General features: G+C 37.9%; 3 protein-coding genes across 3 annotated transcripts; 2 read left to right on the forward strand and 1 right to left on the reverse strand.

Moving 5' to 3' along the window:
• Positions 1–4,843: 4,843 nt before the first annotated feature.
• Positions 4,844–13,129, forward strand: LOC107192503. Its single transcript, XM_015581780.1, has 5 exons — positions 4,844–5,168; positions 8,186–8,355; positions 12,421–12,505; positions 12,576–12,625; positions 12,938–13,129. Exons 1-5 carry the CDS (start codon positions 4,915–4,917, stop codon positions 13,078–13,080), a joined length of 702 nt encoding a protein of 233 aa, XP_015437266.1. The 5' UTR covers positions 4,844–4,914; the 3' UTR covers positions 13,081–13,129.
• A 237-nt stretch (positions 13,130–13,366) lies between these two features.
• On the reverse strand, positions 13,367–14,764 carry LOC107192499. The gene is made up of 5 exons (XM_015581775.1): positions 14,696–14,764; positions 14,349–14,604; positions 14,041–14,207; positions 13,782–13,849; positions 13,367–13,502 (listed from the first exon to the last, which is right to left on the reverse strand). Exons 1-5 carry the CDS (start codon positions 14,762–14,764, stop codon positions 13,367–13,369), a joined length of 696 nt encoding a protein of 231 aa, XP_015437261.1.
• Positions 14,765–16,137: 1,373 nt separating this feature from the next.
• Positions 16,138–17,990, forward strand: LOC107192504. The gene is made up of 3 exons (XM_015581781.1): positions 16,138–16,339; positions 16,859–17,023; positions 17,707–17,990. Exons 1-3 carry the CDS (start codon positions 16,228–16,230, stop codon positions 17,988–17,990), a joined length of 561 nt encoding a protein of 186 aa, XP_015437267.1. The 5' UTR covers positions 16,138–16,227.
• Positions 17,991–20,962: the final 2,972 nt, after the last annotated feature.

The following is a 20,962-nucleotide window of genomic DNA, read 5'->3' on the forward strand; positions in this document are numbered from 1 at the left end:
TCGTTGGTTCCTCTCTGTGTAATGTTCTCCGGTGGCGAAATGAGAACAGGGAAACACTGTGTGTGTCGAGAGCAAGACTCGCTTCCCTATTTTTTTATCAAATTATTAAAGACACTATTTTTTAAACGACTGTTTTAAATAGAGGGAGAGGAAAAAAAACGAGTAGGAATAAAATTGAGAATATACGTGGAACCGATACACTGACAGCGTTTCCCATTTTCATTCTGAGCGATTTTCTTGCCAGCCAGAAAACAAATTGACCCATGTAGCGTGCCCGAAATGATGCACGAGTTCATTGGGTCCAGTGGATCCGTCGCGACAGGAGAAACTGAATGATCAGTTCAGGTGAGATAGTCTGGGTTCCGATGCCATGTCACAAACGATACGAACAAACTGTTCCCTTCCATCGGCTCTCTAACGGTAGTCTTAATTTATTCATCGGAGGCCAGACTATTTTCTCACCTGGTACCTTGGGTTTCGGGATGTGTATGGAGACGACGGAGCGTGTGTACATCTTGGCTTCCATCGTGGGCCGAGGAAATGTTCGATATTCACGAATAAAACACACGTAACGAGATTCTGGACTTCCTTCATTTCTTTGTCTTTTAGAACCTGGAATAGCCTCACTTTGGAACAGTTGCAAAGCTTATAATATGTGGGTCCAGGGACACTTAGAATACTTAGGGTACATTGATTCTAAAACATCTAAAGCACTTAGGGTATCTAGGCTCTAAAGTTTTCAGAATCTTAGGAATACTTAGCCCTTAAGGTGACCAATCATCAGACTTGTAGAACGCTTAAGGTATCTAAGTAACGCCTGGGTCTAGAGTACCTATACTTTGAGACACTTAGGAAATTTAGATTCTGTAGATCCTGGGATATTTGGGGTACATAAATCCTAGGACATATGGAACACTTGGGGTATCTAGGCCCTCAGATTTCCAAAGCCCTTAGCATAAATAGAGTACCTACATTTTGAGGCACTTGGGAAATTTAGAGTCTGTAGATCCTGGGACACTTGGGATACATAAATCCTAGGACATATGGAACACTTGGGGTATCTAGGCCCTCAGATTTCCAAAGCCCTTAGCATAAATAGAGTACCTACATTTTGAGGCACTTGGGAAATTTAGAGTTTGTATATCCTGGGAAATTTGGGGTACATAAATCCTAGGACATATGGAACACTTGGGGTATCTAGGCACTCAGATTTCCAAAGCCCTTAGCATAAATAGAGTACCTACATTTTGAGGCACTTGGGAAATTTAGAGTCTGTAGATCCTGGGACACTTGGGGTACATAAATCCTAGGACATATGGAACACTTGGGGTATCTAGGCCCTCAGATTTTCAGAGCTCTTAGCATACTTATACCCTGGGCTTCACAAGACATTCATGACAGTTAGATGAGTTAGGGTACCTAAGCTCTAGGCATCCCCTTGGACATTTATCTAGACCCTATGTCACCTGGACCTGAGAATAACTGGACATAAGACACCTTATGGATTCAAACTTGGAATTTTCACAGCAGAATAGGAACATGGAGCTAGATCAAGAATCAAATACCTTCAATGAGAAAGCAATAGAGACAGGTGTGCTCGGTTGAATGCATTGTGTACAGAGTTGGAAGAAAGTGCAGAACGACTCCGACTTTCTAGCCGTTTCAATTTTCGATAGACCGGATCGCGGAACCTCATGAATATTCACGAGCGTAAGCGGAAAGCAAAATCGGACGGTTGATATTTTTATAGCTGGCAGTGGCATTGCTGCGATTCAATTTATCTTTACCCAGCGATACTGGGAACAATAAGATACACAAGACGAAGAAATAATACTGGAAAAAGGTGAAGGAACACTCTCGACGTTACTTTGTTGTGTTGAACTGTTTATTTGTGATTATCGAAACCGAGAGAGAACGACTTCAATTTAATTTGTTTGGTCTCATTTAATCATGTACGATTAATTGTATCAGCATATACGTTTAAATGACTTGTGATTGTATTATTTTTCAACCAATTTGTGATTGTATTTTATTATTGCATTAAGTGCATCGATTCTAACCGTATTCTTTCAATTAGCGCTTAAGTTACTGTTACCTATTTATAATAAACAAGTAGAAATTTCATGGAGTTTTTCATTCCTCTGCCTGTATTAAAGATGGACTATTGGTGGTATAACTTTACGGAAACTTAACCTAATTTCTTTTTTAATGGACAGTTTTTGATGTGAAAGTGTAGTTTGCTAGACGTTTTTGTTAAATACCAGAAGTCTCGACTAGGACAGCCAAGCCGTAGGGCATTGGGTCAGTTATTTTCACGCAATAATTAACAAGACAGGTTTACCCGGTGAGAATTATTATTGGCTCGTTATGTTGGCCGGCTCCTAGTATGTAGCGCTATATTTCTTGCAGAAATGTTTCAACGGGGCACGTTCTAATTGATTCGCCCGCGGTATTATACGGCCCGGCAACGACAGCCAGTGCCCCTGATATAATTAAACGGAATCGGGTTGACGATCGTTTCTACAAAAGGCCGATGAAAGTTTATTGCGCAATGTTACCGCGTGCATTGAGGTTCGAACAGTTAAAGAAATAACGAGCAGTTAGAGGAATGCCAACTGGATGGTTCTTTGGTTGCAGCCATTTTGAGAAACGGCGATAACGATAATAGGCTATTTCTATTGAATTCCGCGATCGTTTAGTACGCGTTCTTTCATGGGAACAGCAAAACAAGTTGTTGAAATTCTTCTGTATTGAATCAGGCACATGGGGAAGTTTAACACTAGGTTTACGGGCACTTATCGTGTAGGTATCTCCACGGCACGCATCAACGAACCCGCAGATTTTCTTTAAAAAACAACTTATTTTATATAATACACAATTTATGATCTCTGAAAGTAATGCATAGCTATAGAGATAGGTATACCACATAGAGAATTTCGAGGTTAGAAAGCATTCGAAATGCGTCAAAATGACGCGTCCCGTAAACCTAGTGTTAAAACACACTATGGCTACTAGTATTCATTTGTGATAGGCAGATTATTGAATAAAATCCTATATTCGAGACATGGAAGCCATTAAATAGTATCGTAATTTGTGTCAAATTTGGTTAGCAATAGACACCAATACTTGTTTCTAATCAAATGATCAGTAGACAGTTCGAGTGACTATTTTTTCGTAATCAGTACTTAATGTAGTCTCCAACCTGCATGTGATAGAATCCAGATATCACTAGACGCCTCGAAGACGTCCATTTTACGGCTATTTTAGGTCTGAGGCGTCTTTAAGCCGTCATTAACCCGTCTGGAAAGATACCTAATTTTTATCAATATCTGACTATGATCGAACGATTTCTACTTTTAATTGTTGGTACCTGCTATAACCCATTCTGTTATTAAAGGGTATTTAAGTTTAAGTCCAAGAACCTCTAGCATTATTTTTGGAAGATCAGGTATCCATTTTAGATGTACGGTGGCTATCACAGTCTGTCGCAGATCCGAAGCTAGTGATATTTATCCCCGAGCAGAGGATTCTCTTTGGCACCTTTCTTTGATCAAAAAGTACCTATTCTTAAAATTAGCTACCTTCTAGCAACTACATCTAGCAGAGATCAGGTATCTACTTGGGACGTTTAGTACCCATTACTACTGATACAAAACTACTAGTGCCTATTTTTACTAACAAGGAAAGGCACGGAAGTGTCCCCCTCCGATTTTGATGAAACTTCGTATGTCTGTTGAGCAGTCAAAAATAAGGGATACGTATTTTTTTTTCTCGGCTGGGACGCGACTTTAAGGGGTGAAACCACCCCTCGAAATTTCGACCCGAAAGTACTATCTCGAAAACCAGAGGAGATACAAGAAAACTTCTAATGGACGAGGTTTGCGGTTTTTTATCTAGAATAATATAATGCTAACGAATTGTCCAAAATATAATTTGTTTATAACAAAAAAATTTCGGTACGAAACTTCGAGGGCTGGTTTCACCCCTTAAAGACGCGTCTCAACCGATAAAAAAAAATACGTATCCCTTATTTTTGACTGCTTAACAAACATACGAAGTTTCATCAAAATCAAAGGAGGACACTTCCGTGCTTTCCCTTGTAAGAAGAATAGTGTTTACTACATTCCCTTACTGATCTGAAGCTACAAATGTCTACCATTGCTACTAAACATCAGTTATCGATATTGGGTGATGATGTATAAGAGATTGCAACGGTACACCAGCATGATGCACCAGCTTCGGGTGCAGGTGGGGTCTAACGGTAGCGCAGGCGTGAAAGTCTTCGGTTTCACTTGTCTTCCAAGAGATCGGCGCGTCCACCTGACCGGTAGTAGGAGAGGAAAAACAGTGAACCACAGGGTTTCGAGGCTGCTCGAACACGATCCAGAAGCGAAATCGTGCTCGCGACGTGCACAATGCGCCTCGTCGACCGACCGGAAACGGATAAGCTCGCTCCCGTTGCGAACCGTACGCGAACGAAGAGTTGAAGCTTCGAAAATTAAAAAAAAAATTAATCGGGTTACTGGTTGTTTCGTGGTGTTCTCGTGTTTGTGAAACTAAATCCCGAAAGAAGTTTACCTTAGATTTCTAGAGGGATAAAAGGTTTTTAATGCTAATTAAACTGAACGTGCATGTCGCGTATGTTTAAACAATTTAAATAAAAACGGAAAAGAAATGTCACAAAATATTAAATAATTATTATTAACCTACTGGGGCATCCAGTCGACGATTATTTAGTCTAAATGGAAGTTTCTGTAATGTCGCTACAAAGGAAGGGAAGAATTTAGTAAAAGTTAATTTTTTATTTGAATAAAGGATTAACAGTGATCTCTGTTTGGGCGAGTTTTGGTAAGAGATAGTTGTAGCGCAGAGACTGATACAGTTCAACGAAGGGCAACCAGAAGTACCAGCGTCATGAAAATGCCAGTAGAGTCCCCGATTTATTGGGACTCGGTGGGTTCCCAGCGCTCGACTTCCGGCGGCAGCTCTGGAGACGCTTACAGCTCCGGAAGCGCCAGCCGGCACTACGTCGACCCGTGGGACCTGGAGAACTATGCGTACCTGCGTCGACACAGCGTCGCTGGTTTGACGCAACAGGCGTCGCGCCACCAACGACGCCCATCGTACCATCATCTTTCACACGATCCACGTGCTCAGTCTGAATATTGGTGAGTGGTTCAGAATACTACTGAATTATTTTATATTTAATCGATAACACCATTTCTAGCGATAAGACAGAAGGAAGTCACTCGAGAACTGTAAATTACTATTTGGAAGCTGTAGCTCGAGAAATTGGAAATCTTAAGTTCTCATCCCTCAGGGAACCTTCAGATTCTGTTGACTTAGAATGTCGATTGAAGTATTTAATAGTCAGTTCACATACCAATTTATGGTAATGGAATTAGGTCTAGAAGACCAGTACTGGGGAAGGGAATTTAGATGTAGATAGGACTTTCTAGTCGAACGTTAGGGCCCAAGAAATTGTAGGGAATCTTGAGTTCTGTGACCGAGAAAATTAGGGGAGCTTTGAATCCTATTTATTCGGGAGGTCCAAATGACCTTGAGTTCTGGTTTGTCCAGGCAATCCAAGATGATATTTAATCCTAATAGGTTTAAAAGGAATCTTAGATGAACTTCAGGATTATTAGGTCAAGAAATTGGATCTAGTGACTCAAGTAGCCCAAGACCAACTTATGCCGTACTAGGTCTGGCAGTCCCAAATGATGTTCAGAATTATTGGATCAAAATACTCAATCAGATTCAATTCAGATGACCCTAACTCTGATAGACCTAACCCAGACCTAAGCCCAAGATTTTCTTGAATTGTAATATGTTTAGAAAACCTCATTGAGACTTCCAACTTCGTAGCCCCCACTTCTATCAGGCCAAGGAACTTTAATCTTTAATTTTCTAGATTGAACAGTTAACACTTGAAATATATTTTAACACAAAACATCTCACTGTTTAATAGTATTTGTCAGTGTTTCATACTGTCCAGAAGATATACAATTCAAAGAGGGCTCAGATGGATCTATTTCCAAACAATGTCTCAGTAACGCGTCCCCACGCATTTCAAAGCCACAATTAAATCTCAGAGGTTGTTGTTCTGTGTTTGAGCAATCTGTTCGACGATCTCCATTTATTATCATTCGCGTTCGGTTTCCCTCTATAGCGCAACAGAAGGCTGCACGTGGTATTTCAAATGTTTTTCTTTCGGTCTCTCGTTGAAAATCGGTAAATTAGCTCGTGCCTAGCGGGCACGGTTCAAGGGATTTTGCCTTTCACCGTTCCGATTCGAATCATCGATTTGAACGTCGTTAGGGGGTTCATTGCACCGTGTTGGATCGCTGATGGATGCCTATTACGATCGAAGGAAGTGTCTCTTTCCGGCAATTAAATTCCCGTGGCAATTGTGTCCCGTTGGACGAACATGTTGTGTAACTTATGTTACGACCGGGCCCTGTCGTTCTATCCTGTTCAAGGACCCTCGGAAATACCAGGGGCTTAAAATGGACACCATAACCTAATAGTATTAATACTTCGTGGTCCGAGATTAATTTCTTCACTTCTATAATTGTACCAGACAGTGAAATATTAAAATATAGAAACTTGAATAATGTAACATGCATGTCCTTTTATTACAAATATGTTTACTATGTTACGAATACTTTTAAAATAAAAATTTAAAGTAAAAATATAATATTAAAAATCATTGCATGGAACTCTCACGCGTGGTAACTTTTTATCATCAATTTAATATACATTGAAATAAAAAGCATTTATTTTTTCATAATATTTGAAAAAATAAAAGTATTTTCGGGGAAGCTGTACTCCAAGTGAAACTGCAGCTTAATAAACATCACCACGCTAGAGCCACACGGTCGACAACACCTCGCCCTACTTACCGCCCACTGATACAATCTTTTGCGAACAAACTGCAATACGGTGGAAAATATATTGGGTTAAACAGACTGTATACGACGGAGAAAAAAAAGAAAAATAAATACATAACTTTGGTAAACAATAGAATTCCATTTTATGCAACCGCGGTCGAGATCGATTATTATCAGTTCTCGCAATAGTTCGAGCCTGTTCGCCCGGGAAATTCGAAATTTCAATGTAGAAATGAAGTTTGCTCGACCCTTAAATCCGTTCCACCGTTTGATTCGAAATTCTCTGTTTTTTTTTTAATCATTTTTTACTGCAACTGCTGTGTTTTTTTGGCATTTGGTTGCTCGCCGATTCTCCTCGATACTTGCGCAATTTCTCCGTGTTATATGTAATTTTGGTTATTTAATTATTCATGCAGATTAGATCGCGTGACGCTAGGAAACTACCTGAATATTTTGCAATAATGGGGAAGCGGTGGTTAATAAATTGTGCGTTGTTCTTGTTCGGTGAAAACTCACGTATGGACATTATATCGTATTTAAAATTGATAATCGTAATTAGACTTCGATAAGTATATAATTCGTGAGGAAGATTATCGGTGAATAGTAGACTGTGGATGTTTATGCAAATCGAGATATTTAGTGTCCAATTAACATACTGCATCGAAAAATTCGCACATAGTTTTTCTTCCTGTTTTGTTCTATGCTTTATGTTGCACAAAAGTAGACAAAACAACCGCATTTAATTAACTACTTATTATTAATACTGTTTTATTAAATAATTTATTAACAATAAAATACGTTTATAAGATAAATAGAATATATTTTATAAATATATTCTACATATTTATTTATTTATATATACACATATTTAATACTATATATTGTTATATTCAGTTATCTCGTAAATATATTCCATTTCCCAAACTCTAATCATTATAATTCATATTTAATAGAGAATTTGTATTTGATATACGATATTTTGTTATTTAATCATTTAACACTTTGTATGCCTAGTATTAATAAATATAGCATTTATAAATATTTCTTATATTTTAAGAAAATTATAATTCTTATATAGTGGCATGTTTGATATTACATGAAATCATTTATCATTTTGTTCTTTCAATATTAATTAATGAATAAAATATTTATGAATGTATATATGTATATATATAACATTTGCTGAAACATACGGATAGTCCAAGGGCAACGGCAATTTTCTCCACGCTAAACAACAATTCCATGTTAAACAATCAATGGGAAAACAACTAGAAGAAGACGAAACATTGTAGGTATTCATCCTCGGCGAGAGAACCGGGCTACGACGCACCGGCTTTCGTGGAAGAATTGTATTGTGGACCACCTAGGCCAGGGAACAATAGTTGCTACTATCATCAGCCGATCTACGAGGACGAGGTACCGGATTACGTCGCACCGTTTCCGGTCTACGCACCTCTCTCCGGTAAGATTAATTGCTTTCCCGTTTACTATGCACCGAATCGAGTACTCCACAACGATCTGCGTACAAAAAGTCCTGGAAATTTTCGAAAATCTTTTCTAAAAACTATACACAAGGCCTTCACAACGATTTTTATACAAAGAAACCATAAAGTTTTCAAAAATCTGCTCTGAAACCTACAAACTTTAATTTTAATAACAATGTTACGATGTTTATAAAAATTGGTGAATGTTTTTAACTTGACCTAAGGAGAGGCCTAGCATATTATATTTTTCTAAAAACCATAAACTTTGATCAATTAATAACAATTTCGTAATATTTATAGAAATCAATTAAATGTGTTTAACATGACTTAATGAGAGCCCCAGTGTATTATATTTTTCATGAATTTTTGTGAGTCACAAAATTCGAGTTTCTAATTAAACATTCGTACCCTGACGACCATTATAATTATTTCGATCCGACACGTGATCAGAAGACCGTGATATAGATTTTCTGCTATCGCGCTTTCACCTAGTCAATATTCATCACATTTTCCGGGTGGAGTTTTCGTCCCTGTGTTCCTGATGAGAGAAAACACTCTCACAGGAAGAAGATCCCACCACTACATGTTTTCGAACACCTCAAGTGGTCATTAAATTTGTGGCAAATGGAATATTGCATTCTTTAAATTTCACCCTAATTAGGAAATTCCACGTTCAAGTGTATACGCAATTTCAAACTAACGTGGGACGATTGAAGTTCGTACAAATTACTGAAAGATACCTGTATAAATTCGATACAATAAACAATAAAAAAAATGTTAATATTCCACTCGACAGGTTTGAGATCTTCTTATAGTCGAATGAGATTTCTGAAGAATGAACGTGACCTATGTTCAAGGCTTGAGATCGAGATTCTTGAAGTAGAAAGTACATTTTCGATGCACAAGAGAGATTTTCTGAACTAAAAAATTAGAGACACTCAAAACGAAGGAATAAGAGATTTTCCAAATATGAAAATTAGAGGTTTGGTAATCACACCAATGACACATCTTCGAAGTTTTTGAAATGTAACATGGACAGATTTTTCCTAAACAGATGACGAAATACATCACACACCAGATGACCTGACGCAACCCCAGTCTATCCTTAAAACCGAGGCGTCATCGACCCGCGCAACCGGTTCGTTCCCTCTTCGTGACCAAAAACCACAATGTGGCAGTCGAGTGCGTTTTCTCTACATCACTATGGCTGCGTTAATTGATATTCTCGCACGCGGCGACACGATTACGCGCTCCCGGTATCGTGCCTCACATGAGAAAATCTCGCGAAAACGTTATGCAATTCCCACTGTTGCATCGTCGATCTTCACGTGCTGGCACGTCGATCGGATTCAGTCAAGGAATGCACTTCCGTTTCGAGTAATGCTGCTCGAAATTGCAACGGGAGAACTATTGGCCCATCCAAACGTTGGGACAAGCATCTATCAACTACCAATTCTAATCGTTCCAGTCCTATTCCTACTTCAACTACAAATTCCAGTCGTTCGATAAATTTAGTTCTTTCTCTAAATAGTGAATCTTGATAAATGGAACAAAAAAGGTTCCTTGCATCGTTACTTTAGGATCAGTAGTTTCATCAGAAAATTAAGTTGGTTGGAAGCAAAAGAAGTCGACATGTTTGGTAAAGGTAGAAACTCGATGAAGGGAAACACGCAATCGACAACTACTTTCAGTCATCCGATTAATTTAGTTCTTTCTCTATATTATGAATCTCAATGAAAGGAACAAAAAAGGTCTTCTACATCGTTCCTCTAGGATCAGTAGTTTCGTTATAACATTGAGTTAAGTAAAAGCCAAAGAAGTCGACATGTTTGGTAAAGGTAGAAACTCGATGAAGGGAGACACGCAATCGACAACTACTTTCAGTCATCCGAGTAATTTAGTTCTTTCTCTATATTATGAATCCCAATGAAAGGATCAAAAAAGGTCTTCTACATCGTTCCTCTAGGATCAGTAGTTTCGTTATAACATTGAGTTAGGTAAAAGCCAAAGAAGTCGACATGTTTGGTAAAGGTAGAAACTCGATGAAGGGAAACACGCAATCGACAATTACTTTCAGTCATCCGATCAATTTAGTTCTTTCTCTATATTATGAATCTCAATGAAAGGAACAAAAAAGGTCTTCTACATCGTTCCTCTAGGATCAGTAGTTTCGTTATAACATTGAGTTAAGTAAAAGCCAAAGAAGTCGACATGTTTGGTAAAGGTAGAAACTCGATGAAGGGAAACACGCAATCGACAACTACTTTCAGTCATCCGATCAATTTAGTTCTTTCTCTATATTATGAATCTCAATGAAAGGAACAAAAAAGGTCTTCTACATCGTTCCTCTAGGATCAGTAGTTTCGTTATAACATTGAGTTAGGTAAAAGCCAAAGAAGTCGACACGTTTGGTAAAGGTAGACACTTGGTAAAGGTCGACACGAAACTAGGATTCCTAGCGAAACTATCAATCCTAGAGCAACGATTCATACCAACTTTTTAGTCCCTTTCATCAGGATCTATAATCAAAAAAAAGGACCGAAACCGATCAGACGATTATTAACAGTAATTTCTCCAAATTTCGAATCTCCGAACAAAGTATATTGATGTTAGCAGTGGTATTTGGATTCAGAGTAACGGTTTACTTTGTTCGCTGTTGTGAAATGCCACGGCATGTCGACAAATGTTTCTTCCTCGACGTCACGGTCGCAAAAAACGATAAAAACTAATCGTTGAGTGACGAACGCGAACGAATCGATTGCGCGGAAAATTGGCGACTCCGCGGTACACGGTTCCCCGTTTGTCACGCGTCGCGGCAACTCGAACGATTTCTATCGCGGCCTAGAAAGTCACGGGCCGCGGTGAAAAACGCAGGGTTTTACGCTTATGTGTCGCGAGGATGCCTATCCGCGAATTTGACGTTCGTTCGACGCGTAACTATTGTTTCCAGAGCTGCTTTCGAACGCCTCCACTTTCACCGTGGCACGTTAATTCGTGCGTGGACTGTCAAGACGATGGGATTAGCTATTTTATTTGTTAATGTAAGAAACTATATAATGACGATGAAAATTAATAAAAAAATGTATAATTATTAACCGTAAATTGTCTTTTTATAAAATTCATAGACACGTACTTCCAATGAATATTTATAAACATTGTTATATATCAATAATTTAGTAGACAAGTTTTTTAGCCCTCCGAGTACGGACCGTTAATAGTTAAATATTCATTTTGTTTTCGTGTAGAAAGTTCAATGATTATGATTATTGATGGGTCCCCGATGACTCTGCCATAGGATTCCGAGGGTTAAAATAAGAATGTAAATTAGTACAGGAAAGTAGTATAGGAATGATAATACTACACAAGTTTAATAAATATTTAACTAATTTTATGGAAAATATGTATTATAAGAAATATGATAATTTGTGCAACTATCGTAATGGTGTAATAGCAACTGTCGTGGAGTTTGCGGAAAATTTTCTGGAAAATAACGAGGCTACAGAGGATTGTAAAAAAAATCCCAACGCCTGGTTTTACGCTGCCTGTAACAATTTCCCCCGTCCTTGTTCTAAATCATAAACGCGACAAATCCCAAGGTTTACGACGCGAAAGACTGAAGGCGTCGGTGGGCGTCCAATCTACGGGGCGATTAAAGTCAAGCCTATTAGATGCGAAGAGCTCTGCTACGCTTCTATTAATTAGAGGATTACTCGACCGAATACGGTACACCGTGTCCAGGTCAACTAAAGTGTCCAGATAAACAACGTGAAAGTAAATGGTATCGCTGACCATTCGTTACCACTTTTTGCGAGAAATATCATTTTTATTTCAATATAGATGGAACACGTTTTTTTTTTCTTATAATTTTTTCTGAATATATACGGTCCATTTAAGAGAAGAAAGCAGTGACCCTGAAACGTGGGAGAGTATAATCCCGATATCTATATTGTGTCAGACCTAATATTTGATATTTCCTATTACGAATATACGATTATTTTTTCAAATGTATTGTTAAAATAATTGTAAAAAATTGTCTACTCTAGAAATAAGGCATGGCGGCGAGTTTATGGAGGACCACAGACGATTCAGGCACAGATGTAAATCTGCATCTATGAGGGATCTTCACAGGTAAAATTGTTTATACAAAATTAAGTGATTTAATGAAGGATTAATAGTGAGAATATTTGCATTTTTCAAGGTCTGAATACGTGGACCTCCGCATACCATCGGTGACCCCCACAGAATTGGGTAAAGTTTTATTTTGTTATGCAAAAATTTATCGTTAACAAAATTTATTTATATACTAGAATCTTTAGCAAAATCAAAAGGATTGCAAAAATAGATTCGATGTATGAAAGAACCACTATAGATAAAGTATGTGCTAGTTATTTTTCTAATAGTGAATATTAAAAAATAATTGCAGTATTTTTTTAATGTTCCACAAATCAATCACTGATATCTATTTCCAAAAAAATTTTATGAAAATATGCTTGCTGAATATGGTTCGATTATTTTACGATAATTGTTGTATTGGTAATAATTGATATTAATTATTTACAGATGTTTCAGGCAATCCCACGCCAGAATATCGTTCAATGGTACAGATAATACCTCCCCCGCATATCGACTTGAACACCTACGGTCACCTGAAGATAGATTACACGAACAGTTGGAACTCGCTGAACCGAAAGATCCGTAAATGATCCGACTTTCCCCGTGTATCCAACTTTCGTCTGGACGCGTGAAAAACGCCACGACCGTGAAAATAGAGATATGTCAGTCCCGTAACATTGAGGCTTACTGTCATTAATAATATGTATAATGTATATTTTATTTAAGAAAGTCGAAATCGAACCAAAAAATATTGCTAGTTTAATCAACAAAATGGAAAATAAACGCTACGTCTTGTATGAAAGTAAATTGCATTAATTATACATTTTTATATGGATTAGTATGTGTTTGTTAATCACCTAAATATTTTTTTAACGACTAAACAATGTTAAATGTACCGTCCGTGTCTTCGTGAAACAACTTTCGTTTTTTATTCTTTTCATTCCCGTCATTAGGTTTGTCCTCAGCGTCCATGGGGGCGCTGCTGACCCTCTCTATGTGCAATTCAGGCCATCTTGGAATTCAAATATCGATCACTATTATGACATAGACTGAGAATTTTATGCAAATACGTTGGCCATAATGAATAATATATGCGCTCAGAAATTTTTCATACACTTTTCTTAATTAATTCTCAAGTTAACAGTACCTTCGCGGAGGCAAATAAATAATTTATTTATTAGCAAAATGGATCATGGAAACGTCACTTTGCATGAATATCTGCAGTCTGTACTTAATGTCTATTTACACTAAATTAATAATTAAGAATTCATATATAAAAAACAGTGCGTACCTAAAAAATGACGGATTGCTCTGATTTTTGGTTGCACCCTTCGGTCGTCCCCTTTTCTTAGTTCCACCCTATATTAAAGAAAAATTGTTAATATTCCTGCACAAGCTGATTTTAAATTATTTAAAGCCATCTGTCTTTGAGATATATGTCCATTTTATTTTCTAATACAAATTAATGAATATATTATTATATAATAATTTTTCTTGTAAAAATTACTATTATTATCATTAGAAAATCTGTTATTAATATTATTTTTAACCCCTGATACCGATGCAGTATCCAGTTTCATGGCCTGCAGTAACACTTTGTACCTCTGAACCTCATCAGAGTGTTGCCGCTTCAAATGAGCCTTATCTTCATTAAATTTTTCTTCCTGAAGAACCAATTGGGTTTTAAGGACCTCGACCTCATCCTGGAGCCTAGAAACTAGGTGGCAAATAATATACTAAATAATACTAGATAATACTAAATAATACCAGGTAAACTAAATAATATTAAATAAAGACAGTCACAGTAATAATTCCACGAAAAGTGATTTTAATGGAGAAATATTCGATAATTTGTTACCTTGATCGTCGTCACCATTACGGTCGGTTGCAATTAGTCGTAAATGGTCACACTGGTCTTTCAGACTCTCGATTGTTTTACAAAGACCTTCTTTTTCTGCGCTTAACTCGTCCACGGTGATCTTGTAACGTTTCTCGAGGAGCATGTAGGCTTTGGATAAATTTTCTAAAATTTCCTTCATCCTCTCCGAACGTTCTTTTTCCGTTTGTAAAGTTACCTCCTGAGCGTCGCAATAGGCTTTCAAACCCACATGCGACTGTAATGTTCGTTAAATGGCGAAATTTATTAAAATAAATTGTGAAAATCATGTTAGTTGTTATTAAAAATAGTTAATTTTGGTATTGTACATCTCGAACTCTCGTAAATTCGTCGAGCATCCCTTGCAGATCGGAATTCAGGCGTTCCTTGTCGTTCATCTTGGAATGTTTGAAAGTTTTCGTTATGGCGCGAAAATTTATCGACAGGGACCGCGATTTGATTCTAATCTCGCCGCGGAATTACAATATTTAACGAATTTAAATAAGTTTGGAGTGAAAAATTGAAGACATTATTAGTAACACGTTTGGAACTATGTTAAAAAGACAATTCACGAAGTGAATTAAAACATTTTTAATAAAAAGAATTAAATTTAGTATGGACAAGAACCTCGGGGTTTGAGGCTTAGACTTAAAGCCCCGTTCACATAATATACTTATCCGCAAAAGAACTTTTTCTACGGTATGGTTCAGCCTTCTTGTAAACTTTTGTATGTTTTACATTAAATTGTATTTTTATGAACTTTCTCATGAAATTTTACTGAAGTTTTATTTAAATATTGAGATTCATGAGAACTACTTAAGTCAAATTCTTTTCCTATTCCAATTTGCTTTTACACTGTTGCGGTCCCCGCTCATGTCACGTAGCGGTGTATGTCATAAGCTTTACAGGCGCGAAGTTTGAATCGAATAACACATATAATAGGAAAGGAGGGTAAAGGTGAAGTTGACACTGATTTGAAGAAGTGTGAAATCTGTTAGAGATCCTTGTAATAAATGGATTTCAAGATTATAAAATAATCAATATTCACTTAGAAACAAATGTTTAAACATTTGCCAGTTGCCTTTGCCTCCTATCCTAACGCTCAATCATTGCAAATATGTAAATCGCTCGTTATCAATAACCGGGAAGAAACGCATCAACGAATCAGGTTAAATCTTAGAAATTAATAATTATAAGATTGGTCAGTAGTAACTAAGGACATTTTGTAATTAAACAAAATGATATACGAAGGGAAATGAAAAGACATTCCATTCCACCGACAACGTTGTAATAGAAAGGACGTATAAAAATTACTTTATCAATTAAATTTGTTTTCCTTTAAAATTAGTTAAAAATCGTTTATTCAAATAGTTTAAATATAGTTTTCCAAGTTTTAATTTAAATCTTTATTGTTCTTTATTATTATCGTTATAATTTCCTTTTTATTCAAAATTATCTATCAAACTAACGTGTTTCGAATTTTAATTACTTTGAGACTCAGGATTCCCTGAGGGCCCACGCAACAACACCAATTAAAGTAAGTATAATAATTGAGAAGTAAATTCCAAATATTCAACTAATTACTATAAAAGAATTAAAGGTATATTATTAAAGAGAAACTATAATCTCGGAAAAGTATTTGAAATTTTAATTAATTATTTTAAATGTCGTTTGAAGTATTATGAAAAATTAATTTCTACAAATACGAAGGAGGTATACTTACCAGTTTTGAACTTTCAATTTCTGATCGTTTTACTAAAATCCCTGTGAAGTTGCCCGCGATACGAAGCGTCACGATCGTGAAAACATTTGACAGTCGTAACGAAAATGACAGGAACGAGAATGAAACTGCAACTGTACGATGCAGTCTAAATCCACCATCACAGTGACCCACGAGGACTGCGTCGACGAGTTGATGGAAGAGTCGGTTTTCGAGCAGATATGCGACACGATATTCATTCTGATTCCTGAAGGTATGTCGAACCTGAAAAAAAATTATTTCATTAGAAAAAAGCGGCAATTCTCGTGACACTAAATCATATACACACATACTTACCATAATCAGGCGGGATAAATATTCAAAAGTAATTAAATATTTTTTTTCACTTTAACAAAGTTGAGAGTTCTCAACTCACTACTTGTTAGAACTTAATATTTCATTTAGAAATACCCATCAATAACAAATAAAATATTAGAATTTTCAGAAAGAGAACTAATAACAAATTATTCAGCATTGAACAATTTTTATAAATTTGGTATTCTGTTTATCATTTGATATTGATAATATTTTTATAAATTTACCACTCTATTTATCATTTAGTACTACTAATATTTTTATAAACATTGTATTTTTAATTAATGACCTTGGATGAAAATGTAACCATCGATTCACAGTCATCAAATCGAGTTTGACTTCCACGTACATGGAACGTGTAATGCATGTTTGATCCACCTGATCCTAGACGCGTACTTACGGTAGGCTTCTATGACAGTTCCGCGACTGAAGCAGCTTTTCCTAAGCTGGAGTCAACTAGGGACAGAGGACAGAGTGCAGCTTGACGCTAAAGTGGCGAACTGGTGTTGCCCCAATAGACGACAGCTTTATAAACCCCTACAAGAAGCTTTGGTCCGTTGGGAGACCGTCCAGGACACACAAGGTCACTCCTGTCCCTTTATTACCTGAGAATCGAACGTCAATAGCAAATTCCCTTATGCACACAATATCCCTTGTCAACTTCAATTTATTATAAAATTAAAAGTTTCGAGCTTGCGTCAATTAAACGGGGAGCATTCTGCCCTCCAGGGTTAAAATGTCCGACCTAACAAATAATCATTATTCAAGATTTTTCACGGGTTTCTCACCTTTTTTAACCCTTTAATACTCAGTGTGACATACCCGTCAGATCTAGAAAATCATATTTCCAGAGGTTTTATTGTAAAAATACACGAGGTTCACGTATTGGGACCATTTTTGATGGTCCAAAGAATATTATAAAACCTAATTTTTGTCGAATGTTTGAAAATTACTAATTAGAACAATTAAGCTAAAGAGGTTAATACTCTTTTTTGAATAAAAATCCTATACTATCCAGGTCCCCAAGAGGCTTAGATGTCCTGTTACAAGATTTCCTTCATGTTAAAATAAAAAGGAAGGGCGGCACTATATTCCCCCCTATGGGATCCCAGAATTGCCACCTCCCCCCAATTCTTTCAGTGTTGTGATGAAATAAGAAAAATTACCATCAGTCTTTTTCCATTTCTCGCCTTCGGCTATCAGCTCCGAATGAATTATTGATTTCGCCACGGCCCATTAACGAGCGATTATTCATCGATTCAACAGGCGCCCCCGGCTGCGTGCCAGGTATGGTCTCGTTTTCGTGCGACCCACGACTGGAGGAGCAGCTCGTCAGCGTTATATGCAGCCTGGATCTGTTGTGCACGAAGAATCGTAGGTACACAGAGATCGACGGGGACTACGAAATGTCGCTGAGCCTGAACTGCGAGAATAATTTGCGTTCGGTCGTCAGCCCGAAGGACAGAACGCCCCATTCGGTACACAGTTGCGGGTACATCGGGGACTACAAGAGATCTGACGATGAACCGAGTGGATACTTGACTAATTAAAAGACTGAAAGATTATTGATCATCGATCTGAGGGTATTCTGTAGATTATTGGAATATTCACATTTCTTCCATAAAAGATTTAATACTTTGTTGGGTCTGAACGGACTTCCTGTTGGCCTTTCTACTTGTGGTTTGAATGGTGAACTTTTATGAGAGTGGAATAAGAAATAACAATTATAGATTCATTAATTAAAATTGAAGACACAATAAATAAAAATTGAAAAATATTTGGCAAGATGATGACTTTGTCTCAGGACACCTTCATATTAAATGCAATTTGTTAATTCTTTATAAGAATTTATTAATTAAAATTGAATGTTCAATAAATAAAAATTGAAAAATATTTGGGAAGATGAGGACTTTGTCTGCGATCATCTTTTGATTAAATACAATGTGTCAATTATTCACAAGAATTAGAAGTGTGCACGAATTTGTTAATAAAACGTCATTATTTAAGTTTCTTCCTTTAATAATTTTAGATATTGATTCTGTAAGACGAAATGATGACAATAAAATTGAAATGATTGTTAAAAGTTACAACTGATTTGTGATGTAATTTGAAAAAAATAATGGAAATATACGATATGTTTGTTTACCAAGCAAATGTTCAATTGATCTTTGATTCACCAATCTTTCAGATTTAAAATATTAGCCTACACTATTAACCGATTATCACAATTAATCAATTCAACAATCTCAAAGATTAGACTTCGTATAAATAAAATCGATTGCATCCGATAACACTTTGATCCATCCACGTAAGCCACAGTGATTAACGGTGATCTAATGAAATAAATATCCTTCATCGAGCCACCGTCGTTCCAATTCCAAAGATCGGAGGCGAAATAATTGAAAGCACGATCGTCCGTTTATCATGGTCACCGAACGCCTCCACGAAATCGGTGACATAAAATATTTTATTAATCATCAGTTATAGGGTCAAGGTGTACGAGCATACATTCAACTTATACAAATCGATCGTTTACAACAAACTCAGAAAACGGAATCGCGAAACGAAAGGCCCGAGGGATCACGAATGTCGGCTCCGTCTCGAAGCTGGGCTCGTGGACGCACCAGTAGGAGGCTCCCTAAAGTCCTCGCGTTGGACGAACACTGGCTCCTTTGTAGGAAAAGTTAGATTACATACGATACAATGTACACAATTCACGAGTCGCGCGCGCACGGTACGAGCAAGATATCCACCTTGCGAGCACCATTCATCCGTCGGCTAGGTTTTGTGCAGAGCTTGGTGTGATCATCGTGATTGGAACGTAGCCCCATATCCCCAATCGACGACGGTTTCATCTTCGGTCGGTTCACCCTCGTGGATAAATATCGCTCAGAATTCGTCGTAGCAAAACCGACCAATTCTGCGGCCCTCGGCAGTTTTTCGCGCCACAAATTACCCTTTCGTGGGCCCAAAATGGGGAGAAGGGGGATCGACGTGGACACGGGAGAACCTCGGTTATCCTCGGGGTTAAAATCGTTAAGTATTATTAGGACTATTTAAACGGATAATTAACGAACGTCTGAAGACAAAGATTTCATGGATGAGAAGATAACGGAGGCGCTGTCGTGTCCCTGGGTGCTTATGGACCGCATGGAGGGGGAGGGAAAGTCCTGTCTGAATAGCAGGAATACAAAGTCTCCTTGAGGAGATGATCGTTCGAGGAACGTCGAATTCAGTTTGAATCACAGGAGTTTCACTAGGTCCAATGTATCATCGGACCAATTCTATTACTACTAGCCTTGGATGATGTCCGGGCTTGAACAAAGGCGGGTGGAGTAGTTTCCGCGATCGTGGAGAAGTACACCTGGCGACATGCTTCGATTTATATACCTTGATCTCGTTGAATCAGTGGAAATTAGTTACCTAGCTCTAGGGTTCAGTTTAGTTGCCTAGCTCGTACTCGACCCCCAAGCGGTGACCTACCTTCTCGACCATCTAGCTCCAGGAAGACCCATCATCTTTTTTTTGAGTCACCCAGACCCAGGACAACCTTCCTCTGAGGTGATCTAGCCCCAGAAAGACCTACCTTCCAGGCTGACCCAGTCATCTAGCTCTAGGGTGACTTAATCCTAGAACGTTAAATTGCCTAGCAGTGGTGACTTATCCTTCAAAGTCACTTAGCCCTAATGGTAATCTGGTTCTCAGATTACCTAATCTTTAGTTTGATCTATCTTTCAAGTTATCTATCGTCCAAGTTGGTCTAGCTTCAAGTTAATCCACGACTATTGTAACCTAGCCCTGGAACGTTCACGGTTCCAGGCTGACCTAACTCCCCGATTGGCCTAACCCTGGAGCGCCCGGCCCTTCGTCTCGTCAGTGTATTCTTCACAGAAGAAATTTTACAATGGCTTAAAATTCAATTCTCTACTATAAAAAAAAAAAAAAAAACGAGTAAACATCGGAACAGCAAGATCTTTCTCTCTACGAGGTCGTCGAAACTCCTCCACCCGCGCGTTCCCGGACGACTAAAAGCCACCGAGGAGGGAAGCGTGTACTTAATTACGAAATCGCAGCGTGTGTATGTGTGTGTGTGTCTCGTTGTCGACGAGTCAAAGTGTGTCCTCTGTTTCTTCTTTCTTTTGTTTTTCGTTATTATTAACCGACTTGAGGTGAGCGGCTTGTAGCCTCAGCCACCCGGCGTATACGTTCGAAAAAACATTCGACGCGCTACAACGCGCGTCAGCTATTTAGTTTATTATAGAGACCGATTCTCTCGTTCGGGAATCTTGTTTACACGGCCAATGTCCCTCCCTCTCTGATCCAAAGGAGCGGGGCTTGTCCACCTGTGGGTCGGCGTAGAATATATTTCAATGTCGTGCGCACTAACGCGACACGTGGGAATGATTCATCCTGAGTGAGAGGAGCAGCGTGCATGTGTGTGGCGTCCCGATCAGATCAAAGAGGGACAGAATCGAGAGCCTTTCGCTTTAGTTTTGCGTGTCCTTCTTTCACGTATCTTCCG

Source organism: Dufourea novaeangliae, unplaced genomic scaffold, assembly GCF_001272555.1.
Source record: "Dufourea novaeangliae isolate 0120121106 unplaced genomic scaffold, ASM127255v1 scaffold378, whole genome shotgun sequence".
NCBI lineage: Eukaryota > Metazoa > Arthropoda > Insecta > Hymenoptera > Halictidae > Dufourea > Dufourea novaeangliae.